The sequence below is a fragment of the Chinchilla lanigera genome, unplaced genomic scaffold (assembly GCF_000276665.1).
Source record: "Chinchilla lanigera isolate Chin_1 unplaced genomic scaffold, ChiLan1.0 scaffold00021, whole genome shotgun sequence".
NCBI classification, from domain to species: Eukaryota; Metazoa; Chordata; class Mammalia; order Rodentia; family Chinchillidae; genus Chinchilla; species Chinchilla lanigera.
Window position 1 is genome coordinate 10350333 of NW_004955422.1, and position 26953 is coordinate 10377285.

Sequence of the window (26953 nt, forward strand, 5' to 3'; positions counted from 1 at the left end):
TGGATATTAAATAAAACAATCTTAAATAATTCATGATTCAAAGAAAAAAAGCACAAATGAAATTAGAAAATACTTTGTGATGAATAGAGACAAAAACACAAAAATGAAAAAATGTATGAATACAGATTAATGCAGGGATGAGAGGGAAATTTATAGCTCTGAATGTCTACACTAAACATGAAAAAAGATCTCAAACACAAAGTTCAGCAAGGTTTCATGATACAAGAGGAGTATACCAAAGTATAGTCATCCACAATTCAAAAATGAAATCAAGAAAACAAATCTATGTATAGAAGGATAATAGTACTGAAAGAAGAAAATATGAATAAATTCAACAGAGGAAGTGCAAAATTTATACCCTGAGAACTACAAAACATCATTCAAAGAAATTAAAGGCCTTAACAGAAAGACATCCCATGTTCATGGATTAGAAGACAATGTTTGTTCACACATATGAACAAATTCAGAGCAATCTCTGTCAAAATCTCAGTTTGTTTATCTGCAGAAACTGGTGGACTGATCCTAAATTTGTACGGGAATGCAAAGGAATCAGAACAGCCAAAATTGTATTAAAAAAAGAACAAAGTTGGAAGCCTAACACTTCCAGATTTCAGCATCTACAGAAAAACTAGAAAATCAAGACATTGCTATGGTATAAGAACAGACATTTAGATCAAAAGAATAAAATTGAGTCTTTTATAGTTAATTTTTGACAAGTGTCAATAAAATTAACTAAAAAAGGATAGTGTTTTTAACAAATGGCTAGGACAACTGATAATTTGTATGCAAAAAGGAACCTGAGCCCCTACATTCCATGCAATGGAATATTATTTGGTAATAAAAAGGGAAGAAGTAATGATGTATAACACAACATAAATGAATCTTGGAAACTTTATATTAAGAGAGGAAAGCTAGACACAAAAAGCTACAAGTTACCGTGCTATTTACATGAAATCTTCAGCACAGGGCAAATTCACAGATATCAAAAGGTGATTAGTAGTTTCCTGGGAATGGGAAGAGAAAGGAATGAATAATGATTGCTAAAGGTATAGGATTTCTTCTTGGGATGATGGAAATGTTCTCAAAGTAGATAGATAGTGGCAATAACTGGAGGACTCTCTGAATACAACCAAAGGAAAAAACCAAAACTTTCTGAGAACTCCTAAGTTCTAAGAAGATTGGTAATATCAGAAATGAAAGAATTGTGCTCTTCCAGGAAGGTACAGAACTGGCCAAGTTCCTCCCCAGTTAGCCTAGTTTGTTCCCCAGGCAACAGTTGGCAGTGCTGGGAGACTGTTGCACTGGCGCCTAATGGGTCAACCAGGGGTGCTGTAAAGTAGCCTACAGTGCAGGACTTCTACAAAACAGACTTCTCTGGCCCTCAAATGTCAACTCTTTTGAGGTTGAACAACTTCATAGTAGGGAAATTTTTTTTTGCCTTTTCTAATTAAAATTTTAAAAATAACCCATATTAGCAGTTAAGAATAAAGGATTAAGAATCAGACACACAGGGATCCAAATCCTGGATCTACCTCCTGCCAGAACCTTGGGAAAGTTACCAAACTGGACAGCATCTTATCTGTAAAGCCAGCGTTACAGAACAGTTATGAAGATTAAATAAGAAGATGCCAAGCATTAATAAAGGCTAAGAGCTTTTAATTGTACAACTATTGGGCTGGGGATTTAGCTCAGTGGCAAAGCGCATGCCTGGCAAGCGCAAGGTCGTGAGTTCAATTCCTGGTACCGGAAGAAAAACAAACAAACAAAAAAAAAGAGAATTGTACAACTATTGTTTTCTGTTCTTTGAAAAGCTCTCAAAGTGGCTTAGAACCCAGAAATGAGTGACTAGGTCACCTTAAAGTGGGATTGTTTCACCGAGTAACAGTTAGTATGTAAACTGGAGCGTTTTATAAGCCAGTAGGCAACTGAGACATTACAGTTGACATTCCCCACTACTATATTAAAATCCAGCTAAAGAAAGACTGGCCAAATAGGAGCCATGGCAACCAAAAACTTACGTGGATCTGATTCATTTTCTTTCCAGTAAATACTTTCTATTTGTCAGGTTGGGTTCTGTATACAAATCCCCCACATAGTGGTGGAACTTCTTCTGTTTACTAAACCTAATGTTATTCTGCTGCTTGACAACTAATTTATTGTAGTCAAAACTGCCACCCAAAATAGGCCAAGATGACAGCCAGTCATTTGCTGTGGGTCTTGTAATGGAGCTCATCCTTAGTGTATAGGAGTGGCTCAGTAAGATATTAAACCATTGCCCACCACCCTCACTGGGCCAAGCACTGGTACAAGAGTCCCTCATCTAACCCTAACTCTAACCCTAACCCTAACCCTAACCCTAACCCTAACCCTAACCCTAACCCTGTAAATGAAGGAAGAGGTGAACACCAGTGCTTACTGAGTGTTTATGATGTACCCTGGACTTTAATGGGCTTTGTCCACTTACACTGTACTGAAAGACTGTGAGGTGAAAATGATTTCCAGTATTGTACAAAGCACACTGCAAATCTGGAAATTTAACTTGCCCACGGAATGCTTTCCACATATGTTCATTTGTTATAAGTTCACCATTTATTTTCATACATTGTTTGAGTTGACTCAGGAAAAGAAATCAGTTAAAAATGAGGAAAACAGCATGTTAACAGGAGAAAGCAGAAGCGAGCGAGATAGCAGACAAAACGCACCCTGTGAGGTGTTACATGATTCCTAACACCAGGGCTCAAATTTTCTTCCGAATTTCCTAGTGTCCAAAACAATAAAGAAAACATAATCAGCAGCTGGAATGGACAGAGGTACCTGGAACACTAAATCCTAATTTTTTATGAGACATTTTTGGTACGTCTCCCCCAGAACTCCAAGACACAGCATGTAAATCACAAAATGGAAGTGAGTTAAAATCTGAACTCAGATCAAAATAAATTCCAGACCCGTGCATCCTGCCTTACCATATGTGCATCAGAAAGGAAGGGTGTGAGCTCATCCCTCTGGGTCCACACTCATTTATTCCACACAGAATCACGGAGTGATTAAGAACATCAACTGCAGTCACACCGCTCAAGTTCAAATCTCACAGCTGCCACATGGGCTTTGACAAGTTCTAAAAGTTCTGGTGACTCAGTTTCCTCAGTGGGGATGATGTGCATGGTACTCATGTCACAAAGCTATTGTGGACATTAAATGTGAATAAAGCATTTAGAGCAGCTCTTAGATTCTACTGTGTGAGTATAAGCTACTACTAGTACTTCTATCTCCATTGCTGTTTACTGATAACTGACTGTGTGCTAAGCATCGTTCTAAGCACGGGTGGAGTCACGCAGCTCTAGCAGGATGAAGTAAGGATAAGCAGAGCAATAAAAACAATCAGGCCATGCTAAGTTCAGTGCGGCACTGTAGGGAAACCTGCAAGCCAGTAACCACGTGGCTAATGTGAGTGATGTGGACAGGAGACAGAAGCCATTATGGTGCGATCTGAAAGATGAGATGTAAGTTAAGCAAGGTGAGAGAGGACAGCAGCCCAAGCAGAGAGAGCGAGCACCTCCAGAACACACTGGGAGCCCGGAAGGAACTTGGAACAGAACGATGGACAGAAGGATGGCAGAGCAGAGTGGCCTGGGTGGGGCAAGTAGAAGGGGGACACAACGAGGCTGCCAGGTAAGCAAAAGCCAGGTCTAGCACCTGCCCACAGAGCTCAGGTTTGCAATTCTAGCTGTGGTGACAAGTCATGATACAGATCTCATTTGACTTTCTTTTTTAAAAAGACCACTCTGCTATCCTGTGGGAATATACCAAGGGCTTGAAGACCAAGGAAGCAGCAACATGGGACGGCGGAAGGCTCCTCAACTGCACCCCTACTGACGTTCAGGTTTGGATAATTCTTTGTGGGGTGCGCAATGAATGTAAAAAGTACCACACCATCCCTGGCTTGTACCCTAACCACTAGCAGTACCCCCTCTGTGACCATCAGCTGTCTCCAGGAATTGTCAAATGACCCTGGGGGCAAAACTGCTCCTGGGTGAGGGCCACGAACTTAGCAGTAGAGTTGATGGGGCTTAAGAATGGATTAAAGCAGTGAAAGGGGGTAATTAGCAAAAGGGAAGATTTGGATGATTCTTATGTTCTCATAAGATGATCCTTCAGGAAATAAATATCTGGGCATCATGAGTTTATGGGAGCAGAATGGGATCTTCAAGGGAAAATGTATTCCTGGTGAACAATGGAGACAGAAAAGATAGCAGCTATCCCAAAGGTAACAGGGTGGAACCCAGCAAGCAAAGGGCAGGGGTGGGAGGAGGATATGGTCATTGGTGTCCCATATTTCTCAAAAGTCAAATAAGGACTTCTTCAAAGATGAGCGTGGATCAGACTCGCCCAAACAGGACACAAGCAAGCGCCTGGCCTCCCCCTAGATCCATGAACTAATCTTGCCCAAGGTGGCCTTAACCCGGGGGGGCTCTGGAAATCGTAGAAGCCACTGAGCAGGGCAGATTTCTCACAGCGTGGTACCTGGAAATACCTGCAGCTTTCTGAGTCCCACTGGAGTCCAACTGCTGGAAAATCTTCCAAGAAGGTCCTCAGAAGCTGCTTCTTGAGGTCTTGAGGCCATTCTGGTGTAGCAGCTTGGCCCTCTCAAAACCATGCTCTAGACCCTCAAGGTGTGAAGAGTAGACCTCAGACCAGCAGCAGCACCAACTACCTGCAGGTTTGTTAGACACTGAGTCTGCCTCGGCCCACACACTGGGTCGGGATCTGCCCCAGGCCTCGAAATGCACATAAACGTAAAGGCCTGGACTGCGTTGTAGTGAGGGTCATAGAGGTGATGGGAGAAGGACTGGGCACCTGCCAGACACTTTTAACACAGAGTCCCTTGAGAGTACCTGCTGCTGATTTTGTCAGGAGATCACAGTGTCCCTAAAAGAGACGCCCATCAAGGTTCTGGTGCTTCAAGCCCCTGCTGCACCCTCCAAGGGCTGAGGCGCAGTTATTCATTACTTCAGGCACATAGAATGCACTCTCTTTTTGCAGAGAGGAAAGTGCTGCATAGAACAACATGTACTCTCTGAGCTCCAGCAAACCCTTTAATCTCTCCCCCACACGCTATGTCACACACTTGCCTGCAGGGGGCAGCAGAGCAGAGAGGTTCAGGGGCTCACTCTAAAATAGAAGGTCTACTTTTAAAACTTGGCCCTGCCACCCAAGTGCCTCAGCCAGAGCTGCTTAACTCTAAGCCTCAATTCTCCACCTACACACGGGGGATACTAGCAGGGCTTCCTACATGGGGCAACATGAGGACTGTAGGAGATCAGCTACGCAGAGTACTGGATAGTACTCTGCCTGGTACAGGAAGTCTCAGCCATGTTCAAACCTAGGTCAGATATCTGACCCCAGAGCTTCTATACCACATGCTCACAGGGTCCCACCGTCCTGCACAACCCTAAGCTACGTGTGCATTCTTGTGTGCCAGAGAACTATTCTGTCTTTTCACAAGGTGCCTCGAGGATATGAAATAATTACAGATGGCTACAGTTTTAAGAATGCTTGGGGATGATCAAGTCACTTTATGGATGGGTAAACTAAGACCTAGAAAAGCCAGAGTACTCACTCTCAGCAACAGTTAGCTCTTTGCAGCAAAATACACTATGAAAACCACAGGCAAGTGTCATGTTTTTTAGTGTTCTGGTTTCCCGCTGCACATGGACACCAAGGTCACGCAGGCAGTCACACAGCTGGGGAAGGCCAGCTCTTCCAGGCTGCTGGTGCTGTCTGCCCCTCCTCCAGGAACTGTGCTAAGCACAGTGAGTGTCCCTACAAACCTGGAATTAAGTGTGGAGACTTCCAGATGCCTGCTATGCCCGGACCCCTCATTAGCCCCTGCTTCTGTCTTTAAATCCAAACAGAACATCAGGATACAGTGGCAGAAGCTGATGGTAACAGGTATCTATGCGAAGGTGAAAGGGAGACAGAGGAGGGCAGAGAGACAGACAGTGGCTATCCCAGAGTTCACACTCTTTGGGCGCAAAGGATAAGGGAGCGGACTTGAAAAAATATTTACCTGTGGAAGAATAATTAATTAACAAGCCAGAATTGGGGTCAGGAGAGGTGGAAAAGGTGGAGTAGCTGCTACAGTGAAAAGTCCTGAGAAACAGTACAAGAAAGACAGACAAACAGCGTGTGTGTGTGTGTGTGTGCATGTGTGCATGTGTGTGTGTGCATGTGTGTGTGTGCATGTGTGTGCATGTGTGTTGCAGGTGGGAGGAATCCTATTTCTCCTTGGCAATCCCAGCTGGCTCCTCATTAAGAAAAACCAGCTTCGAGAGAGCAGCAGGAAAAGAGAAGGACACAAGAAAGTAAGCAACAAGACTTTGTATACAGTCATTGTTCTTTCATTGATCCATTCAACAAGTATGTGCTGAGCATCTTTCATGTGCCAGAGTCGACACCGTTCGGTGTAGGATAACAGTAAGATGCACATAAGTCCTTTCCTGGCTGTTGCGAGCAGCCACTGTGCTGGAAAGATGGCGTGTCTAGCTTTTAATCACATCTGCTTGGTTACAAGTCAAAGGTGAAGAAAGGCAGTGCTATGGGAGCACAAAAAGGGATACCTACTTAGCCTAGGAAGAAGGGGAGGAAAGACTTCCAGGAGAGGATGTGGCTACAATGCAAGAGGTCTCTGCCTTTACCCATTGCTCTCTAGATCTATCCACCCATCCACTGGTCCATCCGTTCAGTCACCTATCCATTAATCTGTCCATCAGTACATACATACATACATACATACATATGCATCCACCCACCCTTCCACCCATCCACTCACCCATCGATCTATCCACCCATCCACTCACCCTCCACCAAACAATGGATCTTTCCATCTATCCATCCAAACACCCACCCAGCCACTGACCAATCTATCACCTATCCATCTAGCCTCCATTCATCTGTTCATCCACCCATCCATATCCATCCATCCATCCATCCATCCATCCATCCATCATCCATCTATCCAGCAATCCATCTGCTTCTGTTAATGTTTTAGAACTCTACATTTCTACCAGCAGAGAAGTGAAAGTGATGTTGATCCTGTAAATAATCATTATTTCTGGGAAGATGCCAGAGGGTAGGTTTCTATTTAGAAGAAAAGGAAGGCTTAGAGAAACCAAATCCCATGCTCTAAGGTCCATGCAAGGTCAAGAACAGAAACTAGCCTGCCCCCTCCCCTCTCCTTCCCTGCCCAGCGGTAGCCTGCCAGCCTGCCCTAGAATTCACATACAGAGGCACTGCATTGCTTCTTAAATTGTTTGCTTTGCTTTGATTTTACTCCTGTCCTCTCCAATCAAATACAGGACCAGCTATTACAGATGCTGCTCCTCTGTAATCTTCCTCAAGGCCAGAAGACTTTAAGGAGGGTTACTGATTGGGAGGAGAAAAAGCCTGGAAGAATTAACAAATTAAGCGATGACACAAATCTGCCTTTGTACTCTCACTGTCTAAAATAAAAAACAAAATATTTTGGATATGCAGAAAATGAGGCTGGGGGACCTTGCACAAGTCGTAGAACATGAAACAGCCCAGGGAAAGCGTGTTTCATATGTGTGGTTTTCAGAGTCATGCACACGGGCCAAAGTTTGGTTTGCTTCAGAGCATGATTATATAATTGCTCATCACGGTTTATGTTTTCTTCTGAAATGTGCCCTGCAAGGCAATGGGAAGAGTGTGGAACCAATGGACCCCGTAGGAACCCCATCTGCAATCTTGTTTGAGGGCAGTTAACACCAGCATTAGAGTGGTTCCTTATAAAAGGGCTACAGCTTCCCCAGCGTGCTCAGTGTGTATTTCTGTGATGATAAAAAGTGTGGTCTCCTAATGGTGCACACCGTCAGTGGCACTGAAAAGTGATCTCATGACATCGTTTAGGAGCCATCTGCACCAAAGACAGGCCTGTTCTAGAAACTCTCTTCAGGAGTCCTGGAGGAGGATTCCGAGCAGAGGTCCAGTGGCCCCTGACTATCAGAGCAGTAGCATTGCTGCTGTCTAAATGCAGCGGCCCGAGCACGCTGCACAGCCGCATATTCATTCCTCAGACCCGACACAGACTGGCCCAGCCACACAGCCAGCAACGAAGGAAACTGAGACCTGAGCTCTTATAAGCCCGAGTGCTTCCAATGACAGGCACCTACGATCTAATGATCGCACCTACGAAATCCCACTGCGACCTTCAGAGCAGATGTAGGCTCGCTATAAGAAATACATTTCTGAGTACTCCCTGCTCAGAGAGTTGGAAGTGAGCTCTGTTCTGGAAAAGGACAATTAGGGCACTGATTTTGGAGTCAGGAAGTCAAGCAGAAATTAAAGACAGGAGAAGGCTGCTTAGGAGCGTGTCCATTGAGAACCAATCCTTAAATCTGTTTACCCCAGGACTCTCAGTGAAAATGCAATCATATGCAAAGCCCAGCGGATAATTTTATAAAACTGACTTGTAGCTGCTTTACTCACAAGAGTCCAAGTCTAACACCCTAAGCATTCTCTGCATCCCTCTCCTTCCATGGAACCAACCCTTGCCACTCCAAGAGGCAGTTTGTAAGACACTGGTAGGAGCCCTTTCCTGCGCTGCAGAGATGAAAAAGCCTCAGACCACGGGGCTGGATCCCAGCACATCTCTCTCTTGGTCCTTATAAGAGAAAGTCTAGAACCCTCACACATTTGCCTATAGGATTTGTGTAGCCTTCCTCTTTATACTTTAATTTTCTTTCCATCTCAGGACTATCAGTTGTATGTATTAAAAGATGGTGTTATTATTAACAGTAATGGCTAATTCTTCTCAACAGCTGAGCCAAGGTTAAACATCGCCCTATGTACTTAACAGGTACAAATGTATTTAAACTCTATGAGACAGGTACTGCATTATTATTTCCCCATGTCACAGACAGGGAAATGAGGCACAGAGACATTAAATAATGTGCCAGTATCCAAAGGAACCAGGGCAATCCCAGGCCAGCCTGGGCCGAGCTTGCATACTCACCAGCATTCCACACACCACTTCCTGTGCAAAAATAATAAGAAGTTAGAAAAGAACAACTATCTATTACCCCACCTCCCAGAGATGCCCACCGTCAATTGGGATATAATCTTGTTGGCGTTACTCGCTGAGATTTCCAAAGGCCAGGCACCTCTTGCTGAGAATTTCATTTCTGGCTCAGATGAAGTCATTTTCTCTTACAGGTGTTGCAGTGGGATCTGTCTGATTTCTTTAGCAGATGATATGTGGGAAGGAACCCTAGAAGCAAACAACGGACTAACCCCATCCAGTCGTCATCATACTGCTCAGCACTCTCTGTTCAGAACAGTTTGGTTCTGAGGTCAACACACTCCCTGTGACGCTCTTCCCTGCTGGACAGAGAGAAGGCATGCTATGCTGGGCACCCCTTCTGCCTATGCAGGCAAAGGTGTATTCTGCCAATACGGCAAGGTCTGTCTGTACAATGGCCCCATTCAGGGAGACTCTCAGTCTACTCCCAGGACAAAGAGCCTCAGGCTGCAGCAACCACCCGCCCACCTGGGGTGCTTGTGAAGGCACAGATTCCTGAGCGCCACTATTTTGGAAATTCTGTTCCAGCAGGCTCTGAGTCATCCCCACGTCTGCATCCACAGATGAGTCAGGTGAGCTGCCGCGCATGCTAAGAAATTCTGGCTGGTGGCTGTCTCTAATACTGGGGAACCCCAGGTGACAACTTAGACTTTTATCCCATTGTTATTCCGGGGAAAACGCAAAGAAAACTTGATTTTGTTTTCTCTGGTGGCACGTTGAGCAGCTTCACGCCGAGCCATCAAGGTTACCCTACAATACTGCTTCATTCTTTCCGAAAACGCATTAGTCATGCATTACGGTTACTGCAGTGACTGTCAGATGACAAGAGGCAAGCACTGGAGACTGCTTCACCATCACTTTTGTTTAGGAGAACTTAAAACACAAGATCATGGCAGGAACTACAACGAACATGACTGAATGCTTACTGTGGTGGGTATTCTAGGGGCTTTCCAGAGAGCCACTCACCCATCATGAGCCTGGGATGCAGGAACTACTCCACTTTCCAGACGTGGCACTTGAGGTACAGAGAGGTTAAGATACTTGCTCAGGGTCACACAGCTAGGAAGTAGCCAAAAACAGAGGTTCATGTGGTCCATTCATCAGATTCTGGAGACCATGCTGTTGGCCATCAAGCACATAGCCACATCCTTCCTGTGGCTTTCACGGGCTGCATGATCCACCCACCGTATGTTTCTCCGAGTGCTCTCCTGGAAATCTCTCCTGTTCCTCCCCTCCTGCTCCAGGAATTACCCTGCACAGAGCTAAAGATGCACCACCCTCCCTTACCCTCAGGGCCCTATTCTGGTTCTCCCTTGCAGTGGATCCTCCTCCATTTGGTAATGGGCTGAACATTTCCGGAGGCCCCAAACTCATTTTTGGACCCTATGTGATCCTGTTATTGAGTTTTAGGGGGAGGTGACCGAGCCATGCTGGCGGAGTCTCCAGGACTGGCTCAGTCTCCGTCTAAGGACGGTACGAAGAGGCCAGGGGGCGCTGTCCCCCTTTCTGTGAGAGGGTGCAACGAACGGCCAGCAACCTGCGCGAGGGAGAACTGGGCCGTGGGACAGCCTGAACACGGACTTCAGCCTGCAGAGCTGTAAGAAGCAAGCGTCCGCTGTGTGAGCCCCCAGCCTGTGCTTCACTGAACAGCAGCTGGAACGGGCCACGCCAGGCCGCTTGCTGAGTACACGCACGCTCCTTCCCCTTCCGGTCTCTGCCAGACAGAGGCCATACCCAGGGACCCTCCCTGGGTGTCCCGGTACATTTTAGGGTCCCTCCCTTGGGACGCTGCACCATCCAGACCACCTCTTTCCCGGTGCACGCGGAGCGCCCCCACTGCACCGCCTGCTCACGGACCCCTCCCTTCCGCAAACTCAGGGAACCTGTGAGACAAGACACACCCCATCTCTGCGGGACCCAGAGCTCCTCCACTTGGCATCCGTGGCTCCAGGACTCCCAGAGGCCCGCCAGATCCATCCTGGGACCTGCACTGCCTCCCTAGGCTCCTCTGCTCTCCTCCTCCTCTTCCTCTGTTTTCTCCTTACTTCCCTTCCCTCTTCCTCTCCTCCTCCTCTCCTCTTTGTCCTTCTCTCCTTCCTCCTCTTCTCATCCTTCCCTTCCTCCTTTCTCCTTCTTTCCTTCTCTTCCTCGTCCTTCCCTCCTCTTCCTTTCCTCCATCTCCTCCTCCTCTTCCTTTCTTCTCCTTTTCCTTTTCGCCTTCCTCCTCCTCTCTTTCCTTCCACAAAAGCCCAGCCCATGTCTCCCAGCCTCTCCCTCCTGCTGCCACCCCAGAGTCCTCTCTTGTGGACATTCAGTGGCATCTCAGCACCTGCAGTGGCAGACTACTCACACACGCCCCACCCCCGAGGTTGGGGCAGCTGAACAGTCTGTCCTTCAAGTCACCGCTAGAATGGCTGAATGTTACAGACTGAATGTTAGTGTCACCAAATACAGAGGTTGAAATCTCACCCGCTTCCCCTGGTGATCCTATTAGAGGCTGGGCCTTTGGAGGTGATGAGGTCATGTGAGTACCATTTTTTTTGTTGTTTTTCTCCGGTACCAGGAACCGAACTCACGACCTTGCACTTGCCAGGCAGGCGCTTTGCCGCTGAGCTAAATCCCCAGCCCCGTGAATACCATTAGTGCTCTTACAAGAGAGGACAAGGGAGCTCACTCGCCCCTCCTCCCACATGAGGATGCAACCAGAAGGTGAAGCGGTCCACAAACTAAAACAAGGGGCCCCCACCACACCTTGAGTCTGCCCCATTTTAATCCTAGACTTTCATTCTCTAGAACTGTGAGAGGCTGATGTTTATAAGAGGGTCTGTAGACTGCATATTTAAATCCCATGGAGAATCTGGGACAATGACTGCCTTCCTCTCCCAAAATAAAGGACAAGCTCACAGAAATCAACAACTTAGGTACACGCAAATGATGCCTCTCCATGGGAGGCAGACACTATCCTGGTAATCTGTTACAGCAGCTGGAACAGGCTGAGGTACCAGGGCACCTACAAATGGAAACTGGACAGTGCTTTTCCTCCATGTCCATCTCAAAAGGCTCAGAGAGACCCGAGCAGCAGCAGAGATGGCATCAGGGGTGGCGAGGCACCCAGCACTGTCACCACTGCACCACAGAGAAACACTCGACCTTGGGCAGCAGGTAACTGCCCACTCTCAGCCTTTGCAGCCTCAGAGTAGCCAGTGGCCTGCATTCCAGGGAGCAGCAACAATCCAGCTTGGATTCTGATGACAGACACCAAGCGCCCGAGAATGGCTTGTTCTGCATCAAGACCACCTGCTCCCTGACATCTGGCGGCTTCACTCAGCTGCCCACCGGGCTGCCTGTCCTGCAGGCAGCAGGCCTTGGAAATACGCAGTGTATACATCACAGAGCACCAGGGCCAGGGGCTCAACAAGGTCTGCGGACACAGTCCAAGGTCAGGCAGCTGAGCGAGGAGGATGGGCATGCACAGGCTCAGGGAGGAGCACCGCTATGGCAGGGCCCCGCCTCACGGCCACCTTTCACTCCAAAGGAAGAGATACTCTGTTCTCTTCACCCCTGTACACAACCGAGCTTCAGCTAAAGGACAGCAGAAGGACAGCTTCAGCTAAAGGACAGCTTCCCTAAAGGACAGCAGAAGCAAACAACTCTTCCACTGGCCAACAGCCAATGTGACTCAAGAGGGTCTCCAGACCCTGTATATTTAAATCTCATGGAGAATCTGGGATTCTGCCTCTCCCAAAACAAAGGGCAAAGGTCACAGGGATCAACAACTCAGGTGCATGTCAATGATGCCTCTCCAGCAGACACTGTATTTTAATTCAGAATTAACCTGAGGCTCCGCTGTACTGCAGAACATAGAATACCTGCATGAGATCTGCTTCGGTTCCTTACCTTCCAAACACTGATTCTAAAAGACAGGACTTCCTTTCATCCCTAAGACTTTCCCACCATTTTATGGGTCGATATCTCAAAGTTCCTGAAATGCTTTCGAAAGAGGGGTATGCTGTTACCTTTTGACCTCAAAGATGCTCTACCTCCATCCCCTCCCACTTTAAACCTTCAGAAAAACTAATCTGTGAGTGTCACTGGCAAAAGGATCGTTCTGGTCACGTGTCTACATGATGGGAATGCACCACATCCTCTTTTTTCAATTATTATTTTCTCATCTGTCTCTGGGTTTTATTTTTTTTTTAAAGCCATTAAACAAGTGCACATTTGCTGTGCTGCGGCTGAAAGCGCAAGTTTGCATTTAATAATAAAAATAAAAAGACTGCACAGTCACAGCCTCACTTGGATCAGCAAAATTTGTCTAGATGTGCCAGGGAAAAGAAATTTTTTTTGACGTTCTGTGATTTTGCAGCCATTTAAATTTTATTAGCAATTACCGAGCCTGTTACCACTGACTACATCTTGCGGTTACAGCCAAGTCCTGGCGGTGAGAGAGCGCCTGAGTGACAGGGGCCCAGGTGGACCCTGACACACTTATTCCAGAGACACGCGGACACGGGCCTCCCCAGGGCAAAGAGCAGGTTCATTAAGATTCTGTTCCGGGAGGCAGGAAAAGGCAGCACACAGTGCTGATAATAATGGAACTCGCTGGAAGGGGTGCCGAGGACGGGCAGGATGGAATGAGGCTGGTATGTGTGCAGAGTTCATTTAAAAAATGACTTTAAGATAACTCCATGCCACGAAGTTCTTGGCTGATGACAGTGCTGGCATTTAAATTGGTGGTTTCAAGACAGTAGTGCAAGGCCCAAACTGTAGCTGCCACCTACCAGGATGGAGGGAACTGGAAGGGGTTTGGTGGGATTCTGACAGACCCCATGCCAAGGCCCCATTACCACCAGAACAGGGCTACAAAGGCACGGGTAGGGACACTGCTCTGACTGAAGAACAAAGTAAAACTCTAATAAGTGGGAGATTTGGTGACTTGAAGTGAAGAAGTTGCTCCTCTCCAGAAGACTCTAAATTAAATTAAATCGCTCCTAGTTTTCTCCTCGTCCACAGGAAGCCTCACCTCCACGGACTCCAACGACTCCCCCAGGGAGACAGTCTGGGATCTTCTGCCCCATTCCAAGGGAGGGTGCACCAGGCCCCTTGGGACAGTCTTACTCTCCTCACCTTCCAGTCAGTGGGGGTCAAAAGCAGCACCGTAGGCTTGGGGCACCCCATCCCAGGTGGACCTATACCCTACCTCTCAGAACCAAGTGTCAGGAGGTCCTGGTGTTCTGCTACCTAAAAACAGTTCAGGGATGGACAGATGCTTGTTTGGGCCTGAACACAGTATTTCCAGAATAGAACAGTCCATGTTCCTTAGCTGTACAACCTATAGAAAGGAAGGGAGACCCTACGCCCAGTTATCCAGCTCATCTGTGATGCTCAAAGAAGCCAAGAGCCTGGATAAAAACTCTGACTACCACGGGGTGGGGTTAGGATCTGGCAAGTCCCGCCCCCACGCCTTACGTGCTCGGAGGCGGGGCTTGTGGAAGGTGAATGGATCATGATGTGCTGTCGCTGACCTACTGCTAGGAGGTGGGGACTGACTGGAGGGGCTCCCTGGGGCCAGGACCTGGAACGGTCTCTCTCCCTTCCCTGCTCTTCTCTTCTCCCTCTGCTTCCTACCTGCACCACGTGAGCAGCTTTCCTCCACCCACAGCCTTCCACCACATCCTTCTTGACTTGGAGCCAGCTGAGCACAGACTAAAACCATGAGCCCAAATAAGCCAGTCCTCCCATAAGCTGTGAGTGTCAGGTGTTATTGTGTCCCAGCAGAAGAAAGTGACTAAGACACCTGAAGACCCCCCATTATGAGGAACTTCACATCCCTGGGCAAAAGAGAAAACAAGACAGGAAAGCTTATTTTACTAAGTGCCAGTGAATCATCAGACATTAGCACCTTTGTGCCTATTCTCATGCTGCTCCTTCTCACACCTGCTCCCATTTCACAGATAAGGAAACTGGGGCTCCAGGAAGTGACAGAACTGGGATGCAAGCCAGAAATACGACCTCGCCGCCCACCAGAACACAGCTAATGTTCACTGAGTGCTTAGTATGTCCCAGCTGCTGCCTGAAGAGGTTTGAAGGGTTTAGCGTATTCTGTCTTCCCCCAAATCCCATGCGATCGGGAGGAAACTGAGGCAAAGTACGCAGGTCAAATAGGACTGATGGGATGAGCTAGGACTGGATGCAGCCAGGGCGGCTCCCAAGCAGGTCCCTCCCACTGTGCACCCTGTCCTTTCCCTCCTAGCACAGCCCCTACAGAAAGCACACACATGGTGCATTAATATGTTTGGAAATGTTCAGCGCCCTTGGTAGAAACGTCATGCGCTAGCAATCACAGAAAACTATTACATTTCACCGAATTTAAGATGCCACCAAGGCAAAGCCTGCCACTATATTATGTATAACCAAGAACGAAAGTGCTCTGTCAATTAAACGAAGAAAGCATGTTTCCTTAGCCCCTCAGAAAGCGTGGGCAGACGTGCATCCTGGATTTAAAGACACACTAGAGGCCTTCGCAGGAGCAAGATGGTGAAATGCAGGGAAGATAGAGTGGACAGGGTTCTCTGCAAATGCAGAAAGGACTTCTTTTATGTCAAATCTGACTTTTAAAGAAAACCTGATGATCCCAACTTTTACATGCAAGCTTCCAGTTTATAAGCGTTGGCAACTAACTCATGTTTTTAGCTTCCTGTGTGAGGTAAACACAACCAGCTGCAGCCCAACCTGCCTGGGACCCCAGTTAGAGGCCCCCCGGCTTCCAGGCAGGGCTGGAAGGAAGAAATCCAGTGGAAACTGTGCTTGGTCTATAGCACCTTGTCTACTTCATGGCCAACAAAGGGACAGAACTTTCACAGGCTGCTACACACACTCACTAGTGTTCAGAGGATCTTTTCACCATGACAGTGGCCTAATCAAGGCACCAGGTGAAGAGAAGAGAAAGTATAGATAGCCTTTTAAAAAACCCATGTACGTTTATTTATTTTCTCATGTAAATCCCTATTCTCAGGCTTTCCAACTATTCCCATTTTATGGACGGACACCTGTGGTCCTGTTCCATAACCATGCTACAAAGGGAGGGGTAGGATGAATAATGAAACCTCCCAAGTGCATGCAGTGAGACTCTTCACCCCATGGGGCCCACATGGAGCCAAGTTTAAACCAGGGTCTGTAGGGGCGGGGTCACCTCCTCAGTGCTCACCCAGGGCATGTGGCTGACTGGTGAGTGCTCCAGGATCTGAGAACCTGACTGTGTTTGTAAACAGGGGCTTTGAACTCACACCAAGTCTAAATGAAGTCATGCTAAAGTAGAGTAGGGCCTAATCCAATGACAGCATCTTCACAAAAGGAAGATATGTGGACAGAGGAGCTCAGACACACAGAGCGAGGCACTCAGGGCGAGGACCACGGAATGATGGAGACAGAGACTGGAACGCACCATCCCAGCATCACCAGCAGCCACCAAAAGCCAGAACGCGGACCTTCCCTAGAGATCGGCTGGCCCCTGGCTTTGGGTATCTATCCTCCAGAAGTGAGGAATAGTGTTTCTCGCGAGCCTGTCTGTGGTATTTTGGTACAGGAGCGCTAAGAAACTGGTAAGCCCCGAGAACTTTGTCTTTTTCTACCAAGTAAAAAAAAAGTTACTGGCATCTTAAAAAAAAAAAAAAAGTCTAGCAGAAGAAGCCTTTTAGAAAAGTTTGTATCAGGCCAAATTCACGTTAAGCCAAGTGTAGCCAGACAAGCTGGAATTGGTACCTGGCAGGTACCTACCTGTGAATTTATGATTCCAACCTCAGAACTGAAGGACTCCTCTCGCCGTGGGCTCCGAGGTGTGAAATGTGCATCTAGGGTGGAAAAGGGGTTCTGGAAGACAGTCACAGGCCTACAGTAAGCCCACAGGGAGCAATGCTGGTTTCCAGCCAGTGCAGAGAGGATGGAGGGGACTGTTCACCCACGGAGCCTGAAAAGGCCATGGAAGCCATCAAGCAGGACGCCGCCACCAAAGTCCACTTAGGTGCTTAATGGGGCAGGGTTCCAGCAGAGCTGAGGACATGTGGCCGGTGGCTGTTCAAGCGTGTGCAGGCCAGATGCAGGTCCATTAAGGCTGGGGTTCACAGACAGAATGCAGAAGAGGCCCTTCCAGGTCTCCATCCCTGCACTCTCTACGGCCTGGTTCACCTCCAGACTCCTACACTTGTTCCTCCTCTCTGGCACCAAGCTGGGCACGTGGCTGGCTCCCTGGGCTCTCAGTCCAAGGAAGTTTCAAGACAGCTGAGGACGGATGGTCAAGGCCCGCTCAGCTCATGTGTAGCAGAGGCTCACACATCGAGTAAGGGCAGGGAGAGACTGAAGCAGCAAAAGGTAGCCTCGCACTGGGCAGGGAGGTCACCAGCATACTGGGTTTGAGGGGACAAAGCCAGTTAGCATTCACTAAATGCTTCACTCACACCCAGCCCCCAGCCACGGGCCTTAGAAGCATTAGCTTCTGCAGGATGCACAGAGCTGACCTACATACTCTCTGCCCCAGGAAACAGTACCTATTGTACAAGATCAGCTGCTTTCAAACAGGAAAGTGGCCTGGACACGTCACTTATTAGATGTTGCAAATATCTCCCCTGGAGCAGGTGCTGTTATGACTCCATTTCACAGATGTGGAAATCAGTGCAGAGTAGGTAAAATAGAGCCTCTCAGGTCTATATATCAAGGGTGGGGAGAAGCCAGCAGAGTCTGCCCCCATAGCCCTCCTTCTTAACCAAGGGGTTCATGGTTTTTTGGTCTGAGATGGAAGAAATTCAGTGAAGGGCAAGGGAGGTGCCTGAAATGACCTAAGATATTTAAAAACAAACATACAAATAAACAACAGGATCAATTAGGAAAGAAGCAGCACACATGTGTATACACACAGGTCTTAGATTTCCTCTGGTGTAGGAAAGGATGTGTCTGTAGGGTCGGTAGTGTCGGGTGGATTTAGCATTATACCACCACAAAGGTCTCTAGTCTCTTCTAAGAGCCAGTTTCTATCTTCCCACGCTCAACTCCTTTGAGAGCCTTTGGAATGCAGCACTTCTCAATGGCTTACAGGAACCACACCCTTCAGGAAAAGGACCGATTTTTTCAGAAGGCAAGACAGACACCCCAGAGGAAACAAGGCATATGTCAGGATAGTAAGAGAAGGCCCAAGCTGGCATGGTGGGCCCATCTGTAGTCCCAGCACTACAGGAGGTAGAGGCAAAAGGATCACGAACTTGAGCCCAGCCTAGGCAACTCATTGAAAGCCTGTCTCAAAATAAGACAAAGCAGCTGCAAATGTAGCTCAATGTGAAGGCCTTATGTTCAATCCCTAGTACTGCAAAAAAACAAAACAAAACAAAATAAAAAAAAGAAGAAAAGAAAAGAAAAAGAAAACCCAATCCAATGGGCCATGGCAGGCTCACAGGATCCCAAATTCCACCAGGCTTTAGTGGTCGCTGGATGCAAGGAGTGTACTCCTTTCCCAGGGGTGCATTACAAAGTACCATAAACCAAATGGCAGTTCTCTCAGAGCTGTGGGAGCCGGATGTCTGCAATAAAGGGGTCAGCAGAGCCACGCTTCCTCTGAGACCCTGGGGAGAATCCTTCCTTCCTGCCTCTTCCCAGCTTCGATAGGCAGTTGCCAGCCCTTGGTGCCCTCTGGCTCACAACTGCGTCACTCCAACCTCTGTCCCCGTTGTCACGTGGCGCTCTTCCCTGACTTTACATTATCTTCTTATAAGGACACTATTCAGATTGGATTAAGGGTTCACCCTACTCTAGTTAAGACCTCATCTTAACTAATCAATGTAACAGCCCCATATCCAAGTAAGACCACATTGTGTGACACTGGAAGTAAAGACTTCAACATGCTTTGGGATAACATACTTCAACCCATTACAGTGCGATCCTTACTTTGAGACAGTTACAGGAGGGAACAGAAGTGGGCTGTCAGTGGAAAACATCATAGGACACAGCTGTACGGTGAGCATCACTCACCATGCACCTGATTGGTTCCATTCTGAGTCCGTGGAGAAGAATCCAGGACTGTCTCTGTCCTACAGGTGGCCATCTTTCCCCCGGGGTCTCCCATCTACGCATCTGTATCCAAATTTCCTCTTCCTAAAAGGACATTAGTCATGCTGGTGTGGGGCCCACGTGGCAACCTCATTTTAATTCGATTACCTCCATAAAACCCCATCACCATATAAGGTCACTTTCTGAGGTACTAGGGTTTGGACTTCAACCCTCGAACCTCACAAGGGGCACAACTCCACCCAGAACAATGGTGTTGAGATGCTTCTGTTTTTGTGCAGCTGAAGCAGAGGATCTCAACTCACCGTAGCTGCATCCCATCATGCTGTGATAGATTGTGCTCCTAATCAGCTGTAGCCATCCTGTTCTCCATGAAAAGACAGAACAGCGTAAGGAAGGAAGCAGCCTCCTGATTCCCAGGAGCATTTCACACATGGAGCCAAGCCTTATGAGCTTTGATGAAATAGCAGGGTTCTTGTGAAGGCACGGAAAGGACGGCCAGTAGTTTACTCAGAGCCCGGTTTCCCTCTTCTTTGCTAAGTAGCACTAGGTTTAAAAGAAAGCATTCCTTGGGACGCCACCTAGAGACAGAAGGCGAGGATGATGACAAAGGCAGGAAAGAGGAAGTGCATCTCTTTCCTTTTACTGTTCTTAGGGATCATGATTCCAGCCTAGCCCTTTCCACATGATCTTGTGGATTTCTGCCACCACACTGCAGAGACTAGAGTAAAAGCAAATCAAATTCAAACTCCATTTTTGCACCTACTTTTCCATATCTCTGAGTCTGGAGAGTCACGAAATTTTTATCACTGGATAACATCCTTGAATTTATCACACACACACACACACACACACACACACACACACTATAAATGACCTGAGACTTTAAAAATCTGAACATACTTGACCAAAGACATCAATTAATCTGTTTTCCCAAAAGAGAAGCTGAACCACTTTGTGAGGAAGATCTCAAACATTCAAGATGTTACCCCACTTTGTTAGGACACACAGGGGTGACACCAAAAATCCAACACAGAACAAGGAGAAGAGCTTCAGGTGCTTGGTTCCAGGTCATGTGTGGGTTGTGACAATTGGAAGAGCCTCTTTATTACAGTGATGGCAATGATTAAAGTAGTTTCTGCAAGCAAAATATTTCAGAGGCTCACAAGACCTAAGGCTGCCTTAAAAACCACTAACACAGAAAAACACTATGGACATTTCTAAAAAAAAAAAAAACTTAAAGCAGGCTAGTTATTGCTATAATTTGGATCTTGAATGTCCCTCCTAGGCCCATCTGGTAAAGCTTTGATGCCCAAGAGTGTCCTAATAGGAGGTGATGGCACCTTTAACAGGGAGGGCCTCGTGAGAGGTCTTCAGGTCATTCGTGGAGTGTACTTGAAGGGGAGTGTGAGACTCCAGCCTCTTTTTCCTTGTTCTTTTTGCTTCTTCACCATGTGATAAGTAGTTTTGCTCTACTATATGACCTCACTATGCTATGCTGCCTTACTACAGGTCCAAAGCCAAAGGGCCAACAGATCATGGACTGAACCCCCTAAAACTGTGAGCCAAAATGAACCTCTTCTCTTTATAAGTTGATTATCTCAGGTATCAGTTACAGCAATGGAAAACTGACTATCACAGTCATAATATACTAGTATGATAACATACTAATTCACACAATCCTTTCCAGTGGGGTAACAGATGGCTGTAAAGAAAGACTAAAAGACCTCCTTAAGAGTCTCTGACAGAGAAGGATCAGGGAGATTTATTCTCTGGGCCAACAGGCAAATGTATAATCACTCTGTGGCTCAGTTTCCTCATCTGGAGATGACAATAGCTCCTTTCCAATGGGACTCTTCGGGCAATCTAATGAGTTAATAAAATGTAAAGTGCCTGGGACAGTGTGGCCCAGAGAGAGCTCAAGTAGGTACACAAGATCGCTGTTCCTACAATCTGCTTTTGTGGAGCATCAGCATTTTTCTAAAATGTATCGCTATCCCTTTCATGAAAGAAAGATAAGAGGGAAGGAAAGCAGAGGGGAGGGGAGGAAATGGGAGGAAAGGAAAGGACAAGATAAGGACGAAGGGAAGATGGGAGGGAAGGACGGAGGGAGGGAGGAAAGGAGAATTGAATAAAATGATTACTTAGGTCAATTTACTAACCAAGAACAGAAATGCACTTGAAGAATCCTAAAATGACCCTCTCCTCAAAACTTTAAGAGAGCGCTTCCCCAGATGCACAAGGTAGAAAATTTAGTGCTAACCCAGTTGGATATCAATTAAAGTCCATTAATAGATATTTCACAAGGAAATACAACTAGTAAACAGAGGTAGGGGAAAACATTCAGCCTTTTAATTAAAAAAAATAGAAAATTAAAATACACGAATGGTTTTCAACTATTAAATGAACCTCAAAAATGTTTGCTTTTTAAAATATATTACTCAATGCTGCCAAGACTAAAATAAAGTCCCAGTTTTCACGGATTGCCAGTGAGGGCAAACGAGGGCAGCTCTTTAGCAAAACAAGCAGGTAGTCTGGGTGCACAGCCAGAAAACAGCGCCCCGCCCTCGGCCCAGGCCTCTCGTTTCTGAGAATCCAGTCCAAGGACAGTTCTCAAAATGGGAAAGTCAGGTCCTCCATCACGTTTACAATAGTGAACATCATTTCCAGTAGTAGAAACCTAGAAGCCAGATGGGTAGAGCTCAGAGGCGAGCCCTTGCCTAGCCTGCAAAAGACCCCGGCTTCCGTCACCAGCACAGAAGGAGGGAAAAAAAGATGAACACTGCGTAATAAATAATATAATAAATGAACTATAGTGTACCAAGTTAATGGCCTATTATCTAGGCATTACAAGTGATAGAAAAATTTCAAAACAGAATAAACGTTTGCATGTTGAAATGTTACATCGAAAAAAATGAAATGTAAAAACTGAATAACCATGGTAATTACAAGTGGGAAAAAGCCAGAATGAAAACTTGCTTAGGCAGATCTCCTGGAGTACAGACTGCAATGCCTCTGCTTTTCTCCTCTCTTTCCCCTCAGTCTGTACAATATGTATTTCATTACCTTACGAGAAAACATCTTCCTATCTTCTGAAAACCTTTCATCTGTGTAGATGGAAAAGAGCTGCTCGCTGGCCCATATCCCGCCAAAGACACCTCTCCCAGTTCTTCCCTGCCCTTTAAGAAGGGTCAGATTTTCTGTCTTTTATTTTAAGCCCAAGGCACAATGCAATCACCTCTCCAAGGTGAGAACACTGGCCACCTTCACGCTCTTCTTCCAAAATACCTGAAACACCCACTTGCTCTAAAAAATCAGAGCAAAGGCTTTGTGACTCCTGCAGAAGACACACGGCCTGTCTACCTCACTCGAAGGTGGCATGACTTCTACATCAGCTGCCCCCAGCATCTTTACAAAGAGGGTGAAGTTGGTCACCCCACCGACCTCAGCCCTCCCTCCTCGGCTCAGGCTGAAACCTCGGTCCTTCTGTGGTCCAGGCACAAGTAAGTTCCTTAAATGCTCTGGAAACTGTGATCACTGCAGTCAGCTGCAGAGAACACCTTCTTTTTTTAAAGAAGTAACAAAATGAAAAGAGCTCAAAGCTATAAGGGAATGTTCATATCCCACAGCATCTCTGTGTCAGAGCATGGGCCAATCACACAGAACAATTGTGAATACAAAACATAGTAATGTGGCCAATGGCCTCTAATGTTAAGTAGAAAAATTCAGGCAATTCGATCCTATGTCCTGATGAAGATGGCCGTATAAGATAGTTGGTACAGGTGACCAATAATAGTGCATCTTTAACAGCCACTAGTTGGGCTGTATGCAGACACTGTGCCGCATGCTTTATGCATGCTACAGCTTCATTCACAACAACGCTGAACTGTTCCCATTTTGGAGAACAGGAAATTGAGGTGCTAGGGAACTGTTCAACCCTCTCAATGGCTAAGGTTTAGAACATTCTGGTAACTTTCCCCAGCACACTCAGCCACCCAAAGACAGAAAAGGCTCAGATTTGGACATAGCCAGTCTTTCTCCGTGGCTTACACTATCAACTTCCAGAATGGAACAGGAAAGAAATTTAAAATGAAAGTAAAATTTCTATTAGAAAAGGGACTTTTTCTTTTCCTTATATTGTCTAAACTTTCTAGTGTTTTAGTTTTGCAATAAACAAAAAGCGGAAGACGCAACAAAGAAGAGGTTACTGCATGTACTTGTATGTATGTATGGTTTATTTTTTTAAAATGATGCTTTGATCAAAGGAAAGCAATAAATGCCAGTCAAGTTTCTATGACCCTCAGGAGCACGTGACATGATGCGGATAACCAAGATGGAGCCTGCATCCAACAAAACCAAACAGCTCCAGGCAGCTGTGGGTATCATCCTCATCCTTTTTCCTAACGTTCTCTGTCCATTACCTCTCCCAGTTGAAGCAGGAATTCTAAAATGCCAGGACTGTACTGACAGAGGACAGAAAATGTTACAGAATCACCAACAGCACATAGCTATTGCAGACAAAACTGGGAATGTGACCTCGGTCTGACTCCTCATCCTGCATTCCCTCCCACACTTTTCCTAGACCAAATATTCCAAGTGAGAATGACAGTCACATTAACCAGAGTTCAGAAACACACCTTGTCCTGAAAATGGCAGGTCCACCTATATAGCACTTGCAGAGTGTTTACTAATCCTTAAAACTAGACAGAAGATAGGGCTCATCTGGAACTCAAATGAGAAATATTAAATTTCTAGCAGTTTTGAAGCCATGTTAGAAACGGAAAAGTTGCTTTTCAAAAGAAATTCTGCAAAGAAAGAAAGGAAGGGAGGAAGGGAGGAAGGAAGGAAGGAAGGAAGGAAGGGAGGAAGGAAAGAAAAAAGAAACAAAAACCATTATGTCAAATGGTCTGTTCAGAAAAATTACCTGTGATAAACAAAATGGAATATTCTCCCCCCAAAAGACCACCATCCCCCAAACTTCTCTGAGGACCAGGAGCAGGCCTGGGGGCTATGGGCCCCTCTGCCAGCCGAGGGCCAATGCAGGAGCAGGCAGTTGCCCTCCCGAGCACGTCGGGAAGGAAGAAGCAGCTGGCTTCATGAGTGGGCTCCAAACCCAGTGCTCCTTCCTGTGCATCCTCAGACTGGGCCTTCAGTCCCCAGAACAGTTACGCTAAAAGTTCAAGCCATTATCCTGTTCTCAGCCATTTCCTCAGCTGCCTTCCAGAGAGACATCAGGTTCAGAGCCAGAACAGAGTCCTCATGTCCGAGAGGCCACAGGCCTGGTTCCCATAGTGCACGAAGGAGCCAAGCGTCACTGTTCCATTATGTGGCCCCAAGGCAGTCACCCATCAGTAAGCCTGTGCGCAACCTGCATGGTGCCTCCAACCTGCCAGGTGCCCAGGAGGCTGAGCCCCAGCCAGGCTCACTCTGCAGAGACAAACAGAGGGGCAGGGGAGAGGAACTGACTCCCTGGGGCAAGGAGTGTGGTCATCTGACACCCCAAGTCCCCCATCACACGCCAAGTGCCCTTCTTATAGATGATCCCAGACCTAGATCTCAAATGTTTCAGAGTCACAAAACTGGTAGGAGGCAGGGAAGGGATCCCAAGCACCACTAGGCCCTGGTGGTGCCCATTTGAAGGGGATGCTTTGCTGAAGGCTCAGATTGTACCTACCAGCAGAGAAAAGAGGCTGGGGATACTCCCACCTCACACTGTATACTCGGCAGGGTGCTGGCCCTCACTGAATTACCAAGGAAACAGCCAGCGTGCCACAAGCAAGGTGGTTAACAGCATAGAGGGCCCTAGGTTCAGTGGCAACCAAGAGTGCTGCTTGCCTGTTGTGAAACACGGCAGCTACGTGATCTCAGAGATTCTCCGATGGCTCCTATGTAAGTGAAGGTGGCAGCAGTACCCCAGGAAGCAGAGGCTGAGGGGAGAAGGCTCCGCTCTACCAGCTGTGGCTCCACCACCTTCAAGACCCATTTCTGCACAGATCAAGCTTCTCTGGGCCACGGGGACAGAGTGGACAGGCCAGGACGGCTGGACAGAGGCTTGAGCCCTTGGGCATGTGATAAACAGGGTGCAGGATGAAAGGCAGATCAGGGCATCCAGTTCCGCCAGGTGCACCTCGCCGCCCACCGCACCTTGCTCTCTGCGCCCCGCCCACCCGCTGCGCCCCGCCCACAGCCGGCCAGCACTCACGGCACTCCCACTCGTCGCTCTTGTCGAAGCAGTCGGGCAGGCCGTCGCACTGCCAGGAGCCCGGGATGCAGCGCCCATTGCTGCACATGAAGTTGCCTGGAATGTTGCACTCATTGGTGAAGTTGTTCCCGGGGAGCAGCTGGCTCTCTGTCGGAGAGAGGGGACAGGCGTCAGAAGGCACACAGCAGCAGCCCCGGTGCTGAAAAGGCACGGGTGAGACCCCAGTAGTGGTCTCTGCCCCTCTGAGCCTCAGTCTCCCCACCTGCCAAATGCACGGATGACCCACCCCACACCCTTGCCAGGGATGCTGAGAGGGCGAGCTGGAGACATATAAGAAAAGCACTTAGCTGCCTGACACAAAACAGGTGTCAAAAACGGACTTTTGCTTTCCTACCAAAGGAACTGGATATAAAACTCCTCCCGATATTCTTTTCTAGTCAGCAGCAATGGGTAAAAATTCAAGCTCTAGACAGACGTGCACACCAAACTCCTGATATTTCTCGCAGCGAAAACAGAAGGATCCTTCCAGGCCACAGACTGGCAGCCCGCACAATCACAGAGCCCCTGAATGTGGGTCGGGTTGGCAGGAATAGCGGGAGATCACTTCACTCGAGGAAACAGGGTGCCCGGATCTACAAACCGACCCGCCTGAGTTCCTATGGGGAGGAAAGGCCGAGATGAAACTTGAACTCAGGCCTTCTAACCCCCAAGAGGCTGCCTTAGCCCCTCCCCCGCCGACCCAGGTCCCGAGGTGTAGCGCCAAGCTCCAAGGTTGACTCCCTGCCACAGAACACAGTCGTAAAGCACCAAGGACCCCACCCAAACCGCCCTCGATCAGGAAAGCAAACAGAAAGCAGGGATGATGGATGCCGGGAAGGAGCGCTGAACACATCCCCTCTGCAACCTGGGAGGCAATTCTCCAGGGTCAGCCTGAGCCAGCATGGTCAACGTCTAGGAGATAGGAAACCATTTGGAGATAAAATAGTCTTAGGGAAAAAGGCAGAAAGAAAAGACCAGTCCCTCAGTACACAGAGCTCCAGGGCTCCCTTCCGAGTCATTCAATAAGCATTTATTGGGCATTTATGACCAGACACTTGTGCTGTGTCAGAGAGAAGCATAGCTAGGACTCCTTCCTTTGGGCTGCAAAGACACACATGCAGACTAGAGGTTTTGCTGCCACAGCTGTGATAAGAAACAAGCTGCCTGGGGGCAAGAGAAAGACAGAAGAGCCCAAGATCCTCTTTCTCAAGATTTGCCCAAGAGAAACATCTTTAAATCTCAATCTTCAAGATCCCTCACCACATCCCTTCCTTGCCACTGCCCTTCCATGTGCTCTTTCTTCTACCCAGGGTACCCTTCCACTCACAGGGGCTCCCAGAAAATCGCTATGTCTTCTTCAGGGAGTGACTTCTCCACTGCCCTCCCTCGGAAGTGGTGCTTGGCTCCTCCAAGCACAGATAAGCATATACTCTGTGGTTTGGTGATGCTACTATAGGGGTGATACTAAAAATAATTTATAAGTGGAACAAGCAGGCAAGGACCAATGGGAATGGACACAGGCATAGGAAAGCAGCATCACGCCAGCTCTGGTGTCACGGATATTC

At 47.5% G+C, this 26953-nt stretch overlaps 1 protein-coding gene across 1 annotated transcript in view; it reads right to left on the reverse strand.

Moving 5' to 3' along the window:
* The window catches only part of Ldlrad3 (low density lipoprotein receptor class A domain containing 3), a 176076-nt gene that overhangs the window by 143835 nt on the left and 5288 nt on the right, over positions 1-26953 (reverse strand). The window contains exon 3 of the mRNA XM_013513831.1: positions 25350-25496. Coding sequence (XP_013369285.1) covers positions 25350-25496 — 147 coding nt within the window. The remainder of the gene's footprint in view (positions 1-25349; positions 25497-26953) is intronic.